This window comes from Cibotium barometz, chromosome 24 (genome assembly GCF_041138505.1).
Source record: "Cibotium barometz isolate CiBa-2024 chromosome 24, ASM4113850v1, whole genome shotgun sequence".
Taxonomy (NCBI): Eukaryota; Viridiplantae; Streptophyta; class Polypodiopsida; order Cyatheales; family Cibotiaceae; genus Cibotium; species Cibotium barometz.
Genome location: NC_141069.1, coordinates 50,062,296 through 50,070,703, shown reverse-complemented (window position 1 = coordinate 50,070,703; position 8,408 = coordinate 50,062,296). Strand labels below are relative to the sequence as shown.

The 8,408-nt window shown below is 42.1% G+C and overlaps 1 protein-coding gene and 1 pseudogene across 3 annotated transcripts; both read left to right on the top strand.

The window, feature by feature from the left end:
* The first annotated feature begins 1,575 nt into the window (after nt 1-1,575).
* On the top strand, nt 1,576-3,021 carry LOC147625408 (endoglucanase 17-like; annotated as a pseudogene).
* A 1,360-nt stretch (nt 3,022-4,381) lies between these two features.
* LOC147625407 (uncharacterized) lies at nt 4,382-7,619 on the top strand. 3 transcript variants are annotated; one of them, XR_015268967.1, is made up of 4 exons: nt 4,382-5,905; nt 5,988-6,146; nt 6,289-6,738; nt 6,868-7,619. XR_015268967.1 is itself a non-coding variant. In XM_086818750.1 (4 exons), the coding sequence occupies exons 1-4, from the start codon at nt 4,579-4,581 to the stop codon at nt 6,526-6,528; spliced, it is 1,539 nt and encodes a 512-aa protein (XP_086674876.1). In that variant the 5' UTR covers nt 4,382-4,578; the 3' UTR covers nt 6,529-7,619. The 3 variants fall into 3 exon arrangements, 2 of the variants coding, with proteins under 2 accessions (XP_086674876.1, XP_086674875.1); XM_086818750.1 differs by having other exon boundaries at nt 6,289-6,337; nt 6,525-7,619; XM_086818749.1 differs by having other exon boundaries at nt 6,289-7,619.
* The last annotated feature ends 789 nt before the right edge of the window (nt 7,620-8,408 follow it).

The window sequence follows — 8,408 nt, the reverse complement described above, 5'->3', positions numbered from 1 at the left end:
TTTAAAGGCGACCTTTAGAGATTTGATGCCGTTTATTTCTTCGGATGAGTGCCACACCACCATAATCCTCGGATGAGTGCCACATCACCACATTCCATGATGTGCCCACAATCCACAAATGAGTAGAATTGTGGACTTTTAAAAGCCTAAATTGATGGACAAAAAGCTCTAATTAATGACACTTGAGTTTTGCTAATCAAATAATCAAACCTAAAGCTAAACCTTTGCTAACCTAATCTAGACTACTTGATACCCAATTACTATGAATTGGGTATCAAGTAGTCTAGATTAGGTTAGCAATTACTATGAATTGGGGAAGAAAATTACTAAAAGATTCAGCTACACCTAAACTAATTATTAAACCTATTCTAGCCTGCTCGATACCCAATTATTGTGAATTGAGGGAGCAAACTATTAAAAGATTCAGTTACACCTAAAACTAATTGCACACTAATCACTTAGTTTGTGAACAATATTATAATTATTCAAGGGGAGGAAAAGGGTCTTTTTTTTCACATTTTTCTCATCCTTTACATGCACTACTTGCATCCTGCTTCAGAAAAACACTCCTAGAAATAGATAACTCTAGATTTATCATATGCACCTTGTTCAGAATCTTAGCACCACTCAATTTATTCCATGATGAGGATTGTAAGACTTTACAATGATGTGTTCTACCTTATAATCCTAACATGCCTGACCTATGCACACATGTTCTTTATATATTCACATTGTTAATATAGTTTTCACAAGTATGGGGGAACACCCATACCACTCACTACCTTTATATATTCACATTCTTAAAATAGTTTTCACAAGCATGGGGGGCACTAAAAGAACAACCCCCTACCACACTAACTTGATAGTAGCTTAAGAAATTAACCTATACAAGAACAAAAAATGGATGACTTGTTTTCAAGCCATTGGTAGAAAATCCAAACCTTAATCATCCTCTAATGTTCTTGTTTAGACTCCAAGCTATTTGTAAAGTTATATATTGAGCAACAATCTTCCTTGTTAGAAATCAAGCATTTGGATTAAGCAATTTCACAAGGTGTAGGAGAGTTCACGAAACCCATTTTTTTAGGAAAAAACTTCACGTAAAAGGGATTTGCTTGAAAAAATAAGTCATGTAAGCTTTTGGTGTTTGTTTGCTCACGGTTCCCTACCCATCAAGCCTTTAGCTTACAAAAGATTTCCAGAACCTTTTGGTGTGTCTCATAAGGGACACATATCTACTTGATTCGAGTAGTTTTTACCTTGGGTAGCCTAAGATGCTTGCAGCAAAGTAAGAATCCAGAGTAGCCCACCTAAGCACGCTAAAAACAACTGAATTGTTCACACACGCTTTTCACTTTTGCTTTGTTTATTATTAGTTTGCCAGCGGTTGGATGACTTCATAACGTCTTTCCCCCTGGTTTCCACCACCACTTCTGACGCAACGGTTTGTACAAACAATAGCGGCTTTCTTTTCTACTCCTCCTCAACCATCACCCCCTCGTGCTCCGAGAGGCCCAACTCCTTTCGATATATACAGAGGCCGGCCTTGAACTTTCCACAACTCATTATAATTACCTCTTTCAACTCTTACCGTATCCACCGGCCACAGCTTTTCTACGCAGCACGCATGCCGCGCTTTGCAGAATCCCATCACCTATAGTAAACATTGATAGCCAAGCCCTTTCTATGCTATAATCGCTTGTGTTGGTTAGAGAGAACCACCTGGCACTAAGACACTATGGCCATTATCATCAGCACTGCCACTTTAGATCACCTCGTTGATGCTAGCTTATATGTTGTTTCCTCCGTGTGTTGTTGTGCCGCAACCAGTACCTCTCTCAACTACGACGACACCCTCTCTAAATCCATCCTTTTTTTGGAGTGCCAACACTCAGGGGAGCTTCCACCCAATCAGAGAGTAACGAACTCAGCTCTCCTTGATGGGGCAGAGATTACAACGTAAGCATAAAGGCATCTCCGTGCTAGGTGCAGCATGTTACTCTTCATTAAATGCAGCTATTATATGGTCATGGTACTACATAATTATGTACAAATTAACAACAGAATCACCTAATTTGGAATTATACTTGATGTAGGTGAACCTGATGGGATGGTACTACGATGCGCATGACAATGTTAAGTTCGGGTTTCCCATGGCCTTCACAACTATAACGATCCTTTTGTGGGGGGGCTTGGAGAATGCAAGTGCCCTCGCGGATGTTGCAGGGGAGTTCATTCGGTGGGGAACAGACTACTTCCTCAAGGCCAACACAGTGCGCATGCGACTGTGGGTGTAGGTGGGTCATCCATATTCTCGTGATGTGGGGGTTGGGTCAATTGTGATATCATAATTTAACTAATGTCTACACATACATAGGTTGGCGGACCACGAATGCTGGGAGAGGCCCGAGAGCATGAACACCCCCCACACTGGCTCGCAGATCAACGCCTCCAACCCTGGCACGGAAGTGGCTACACAGACTGTTGCCGCCTTAGCCTCTGCCTCCCTCATCTTCAAAGCTGTCGATGCCAACTACTTCACTCTGCTGCTCGACAAGGCTGCCATGGTATCATACTTATGTGATCCCTCTCTCTGTCTCTCTTTACCTTGGGTAGCCTAAGATGCTTGAAGGAGAGCAAGCATCCAGAGCAGTCCACGTGGCTACCTAAGCACGCTATAAACAATTGAATTGATACAAGTAGCACGCTAAAAACAACTGAATTGATGCAAGCGGGACACTACTCAAATTAGCAAAGGCCATTACATGACAGATCAAAGGAGCGAGGAATCATCGTTGTATCACCTAGCCATTACACTGGTAAAGCATGTGGGAGAAATTGATGCAGTTTGGAAGTGATCATAACTAATTTCTAACTGTATGTGTGTGTGTGTGTGTTCATGTTCTCTCTCTTTTAGTTTGTGTTATGACCGCCGAGCTCACGCAGGAGTGATGCCTGGCTTATGGTGTTGTTGTGAAGAGGGTCTCCTAGATGAGGGGTCCACCCTATGTCCGGGGTTGCTTTGAGTCCTGCAAGCTTGCTGGACTAGCGCTCCTACAGCTACTTCCATCACACTGCAAATACTGGTTAGTGTGGTTTTTTTCATTAAAAAAATATAAAGTTTGCAAATTGCATCCCTCATTCTAGGCCCTTTTATGCTAGTGGTAATAGCGTAGAGGGTAGTGGGCTTAAATGAGAATCTTATGTAACACCTAGTTAGTCTAATCCATGGACTAGAGAATAGATTTAAGAACATCACACACACACACACACACATTATCATCAAAACTAGGTGCACTCCATGCTTTGAAGCTTGCAAAACAAGATTGTTTTTTTTTAATTCTTTTGCCATGTTTTGTGTGAGTGCTTGGGTAGCATATTTCGTGTAGTGTAAAGCATATTTGAAATGCTCAAATGAACATGAATTTGATAGTATACTTGGAAGCAATGCTAGACTAACATCCGCAATCGATGAGCTTGAAGCTTGTTCTTATGTTCGTCGATGGGGATTCAAAAGTACCTCACAAATTAAAAAATTACAAATTCATTACCACATTTGAAAATGAGTTTTGTATCATGAATTAATACGTAGGACTAATGGCCGCCTTCAACATTGAAGGTGTTTTGGTCCACTTTCGATATCGAAAGTGCTATTTGGGAAACAGGGGAAGGGCGCGTTCTCCTATGTTTATTAAATTTCGAGGAGGACTTTGTTAACTCCCCGCCATACTTTATGTATGGTTTTTTTAAAAAAACTTCACTCACACAAACGAGCATGAAAATCCTATGACTTGTTGATGAATGATGTGTAACTTAGATTCAAATCTGGTAATGAATTTGGAATTATCTACCTTGCGATGTACTCTGAGATCTTTGTCAATGTTCATTGATTCCTCATGTCAAATATAGTCATAGGCTTGATGTTCGTGCTCGTTTGAGCTCTATAAGCTATTCATATAAACTTGAGAAAGACCCGTATACGAAGAAGATATGCTGCATAAAGGGTTGCAGTGTCCATCTTTATTCAAGTGCTTCAAGATGTTTATACGTGAAAGTAAGGACACAGGTTCTTTTAAAGTACGTTGACAATGCACACGTGCAAGCAATCAAGAGAATAAAAGTAGCCAAGCATTCTAGTATTTTAATAAAGTGGGTATTGAAATTACATGCCAACACCTCCACTTTAAGAGACTGACTAGATTTGAACCCAACAACTCCACTTCGGAGAGGGCATTGCTCTTTGTTGATTGCCTAGGATAGTGAGAGAAGTCTTGGCCTGAGAATGGCCTTGACCCCGCTATTTGATGTCAGCCCGACTTTTGTAACTTGTCTAGATTTTCTTCAATAATAAAAATGCCTTTATTGAAAAAAAAAATAAAACAACTCCACTTCGGAGAGGGCATGGATCCCTTATGCATGTATGAGCGTATTATACAGTGTGCATCAGCCTTACTGGTCTTTTCACGGTGTCCCTGCATTCCCTGTGTGTTTTCGAAGCAAGTGTTTCCACTGAGAATAATGGCAAGGCTTTGATGAGAAGGAAGCATTTCTGCAACTGAGTTGGGTCGTGTTTGGTGGATGGTGGGTATTGCTTCCCATATGCCCTCGATGCCTCTACGACGCAAGAAGTGGACAGAAGAGGAGGAGGAAACCCTAATCTCCAAGTATGGGGAGCTGATGCAGTCAGGGTTTCTGTCCAAGATGAAGTCGAGGGAGCGCAAGTTCGAGCCCATCGCCGCCCACGTGAACTCCCTCTTCCACGCCCAGAACCCCGTGGCCTATCCTTGGCAGTGGACCTGGAAGGACGCCTCCACCAAGGTCCAGAACATGCGCCACCAGTATCTCGGCGTCAAACAGAAAATCAGAAAAATTGTCGCCTCCATCGACTCTGGTGAGCATGAAGATTTTGAATGGGAAGATGGCCTCTCCCATTGGTCTAACTTTCTCAAATACAAAGAAGTTTTCGGTGACCAAGAGCTTGATGTGAGTGACTTCTTCACACATCCATCTCCTAACCCTAGGATTCTGCCCCACCGACACCATCGCCCCCGCCCACACCTGGCCCCACAACAGCAGCATCTTCCAACCCATCCCCCAACGACGCCCTTTCAGCCCACTGGCAGCAGCGGTGTCCACTCGCTTTCAAAAGATTTCATTGATAATGGTGTGGGAATGGTGAATCAGAATGGGGGTTTGCTTCTAGGATCTGTGAAAGACTCGGCTGCTGCAGTGGTGGATCATGTTGTCTTGGATGGGGAGCCTGGTGATCTGACTACTGGTTTGGGCTTTGAGTATGATGGTGATGGTGATGAACATGGCATAAAGGATGGGGGTGAGGACTATGAAGATGATGATGACGACACCATGGAGTACAGTAGGCGGAAACGGAGAAGGCAATGGGGGAGGCCGGGCACAGGACTGGAGAGCAATTCAAGTGAGTCACAGATTCTGGCTTTCATTGCGGGCCAGTTTGCGGAGCTTCGAGAGAGGGAAGCCAGAAGGGAGGAGAGAGACATGGAAAATGAGAAAGAGAGGGAAAAGAGGCAGGCCTTTATCGAAGCAGAGAGAATGAAGCAGAAGCAAGAGTGGGAAAGAGAGAAAAGGGAGATGGAACTGAGGGAGGCCAAGAGGTGGGATGCTGAGCTACAGGAACGGGAGCTGAAACACGATTTGATGGAACAGCAGAGGAGAGAGATTGAAAGAGAGCAGGACAGGGCAAGGGACGAGAAGATGGATCGTGACAAGATGGAGTGGAGAGAGAAAATGGAGACCCAAGCCATGCAGCACCAAGCCACCATGATGCAGATACAGCTGCAGATTGCTCAGTGCCAGCAGAATTCAATAGCTATGTTGAGTGGGGCTCTGTTGCAGTTGGCTGGTCAAGGGAATGAACTTCCAGGACAAGGTAGCTCTGTCAACCCGTTTTTCTCTCAATTTCTGCAAAACTTGCAGACGCATGGTAATGGTATGGTTCAGTGTGGCATCAGGAGAGGTGCTGGTGAAAGTAGTGACAGCCAGTTTGATGTTGATGGATAGTTTTGGGCCTGAGCACACTTCCTCATGGTTAAGCGGCATTGGTGTTGGCAGTATCACATTTTTTAGAAGATGTGCAGGCATTCTACACCAATTTGAAGAGACGGAATACTGTATGTAAGGGATTCTTTACTGCATGATTGATAGGATTTTTTGATGTGCATATGGTATCAACATGGAAGCATTCATGTGTCTTGTGCAAGCGCCAAGAAATGCATGCCTGCAAGAATCTTATTTTTGATGTCTCTTTTGAAGACAAGATTTGCCCATGTTTGGTTTGGGAGTCAAGCCGAACTTCCCACTGGTATGTATACATTTATATTTTCCTTGCTTTTAGTTTATGTCTTGGCTGTTTGTTTGTATGTGTATGTGGGTTTTTTTTTTTTTTTTGGTGGGTTCGTTGTGGGGGACTTCGATCCCTTCCCCAACAGCAGGGCGGCTGCCGTGTGACTCTGCTGCTACATCTTACCCTCTCTGCCACGTTGCCACAGGTAAGCGTTCCAATGCACAGTTCCCCAGATTTTTTGAAAGCATCCTTGTCTTGTTGAATTGCCTCTTCTCCACAGCCCAGAGCAACACTGGTTGATCCCTGCTTAAATACTGTTCAAGGCAACTACAAGCAACCATCAATCCTAGCTACCCCAAGTTATAACCCTAGGGTTTTCTCTCAATAACCTTTTAAGTCTGTCATTGAAGGGTAAAGTTGTAGCTTGAAGCCTTCAATTAATAATTCAAGTGTCTTAAGAGTTATCTTGTGGTCTCACTTGTGTGTGCATGCCTTGTGACATTGTTGGTAGGAGGTGAAATATCTTGTTGGTTGGGGGTGTGGCAAAGGTATTCATGTCATGGACTGTACACTATAAGACTTGTTTCACAATGAATTGCGTTTTGTTGATCACCTGACAGTGGTGAGCCAGTCTGTCATTGAAGGGTAAAGTTGTAGCTTGAAGCCTTCAATTAATAATTCAAGTGTCTTAAGAGTTATCTTGTGGTCTCACTTGTGTGTGCATGCCTTGTGACATTGTTGGTAGGAGGTGAAATATCTTGTTGGTTGTGGGTATTCATGTCATGGACTGTACACTATAAGACTTGTTTCACAATGAATTGCGTTTTGTTGATCACCTGACAGTGGTGAGCTTTTTCTTGGTAGTCAAACTACGTGTAGGCAATGTGACAACAGTTTCATCAAAGGCATCTTGATTGAGCACATCACTTTAAAGTGCTTATCCTTTCCAGAGAAGAGAGATGCCAACCTCTGCTTACGTGCAGAGGTACACTTGGCTCTTTGACTAGGACTTCATTAGTCATTGTAGGGTGTAGTATTTCTTTAAGGTGGACCTGAGGATTTGGCATCATGTCATTTGAACACGTGAAGCTATTGGCCATTAAGAGTTTTTGGCTATGCGCTTTGGCAATAGAATCATAGTTTGGGAGGTTTATGGTAGGTGTACTTTTTTACAATAAGAAATTGGAAGAGCATCAAAAAGCATCATTAATTTGCCAAGATGAGATGCTATGCAAGTTTACCAGAGTAGATTTGTATGCCATGATTGGACTGGTGAATTCAAAGATATCTGAATTCTTTTTTTGTGGTGTTACATACATTTAAGTTTTGGAAAAAAACAAGCTGTCATTAATGCCATTGATGGGATGATGAGTTCCCAAGGCTTACAAATAGGTTGGTGTGTGAAAAGTACCAAATCTTGACGGAGTAATGCCATTCATTGTTGTGGCTTTCTTACAAAGTTTGTAGATTGGTAAATTTGGAGGACAAAGGAATGAAGTGGAAATATCGCAGTTAAGAGTTAAGTCATGGACTATGATAACAAATGATATTCTAATTGAAATCATGTATATACTGAAGTCTTAGATCTACAGTCATGGACTATGATATCAAATGATATTCCAATTGAAATCATGCATATACTGAAGTCCTAGATCTACTATCACCTAGGTAAGGGAAGTAATTGTGCTGTTATTTACTAATGATGTAGAACCAGCTTTATGCTGTCATCCACGTGCTTGCATGATTGCTTGTATGAAAACAAGTTTATGGTTTTAATATATCATCAATATTTGAGTGTCCTTGGCAAGGAGCCAAGGCAATGGATAGAAGAAGACAAGATGACAATAACTTATATTAAGAGTTTGACTTCAAAGTGCTGTGTGAGACATTAGCTTGATGTCATTTGCCATGTACTAGTTTTGATTTGGATTTTTTATCTACAAGGGCTTTGTATGACTAATATATTGTGATGCACTTACTAAAGACATGTTTTTTGAGTGAGTAAAATTTACTAGAGGAGAAAAAATAGGCTATAGGGGTGTTCAATATCATTGTGCTTGTGAAATTAATGTTAGAGAATACCCCACAA

What these genes read in the sequence shown, in the direction of transcription:
- LOC147625407 (XM_086818749.1), top strand. Translation starts at nt 4,579, where the DNA reads ATGGTGGGTATTGCTTCCCATATGCCCTCGATGCCTCTACGACGCAAG. An exon ending in GAATGAACTTCCAGGACAAG is followed by an intron (nt 5,906 to 5,987) that starts GTAGCTCTGTCA and finishes GTGTGGCATCAG; the next exon opens with GAGAGGTGCTGGTGAAAGTA. An exon ending in ATTTGAAGAGACGGAATACT is followed by an intron (nt 6,147 to 6,288) that starts GTATGTAAGGGA and finishes TCTCTTTTGAAG; the next exon opens with ACAAGATTTGCCCATGTTTG.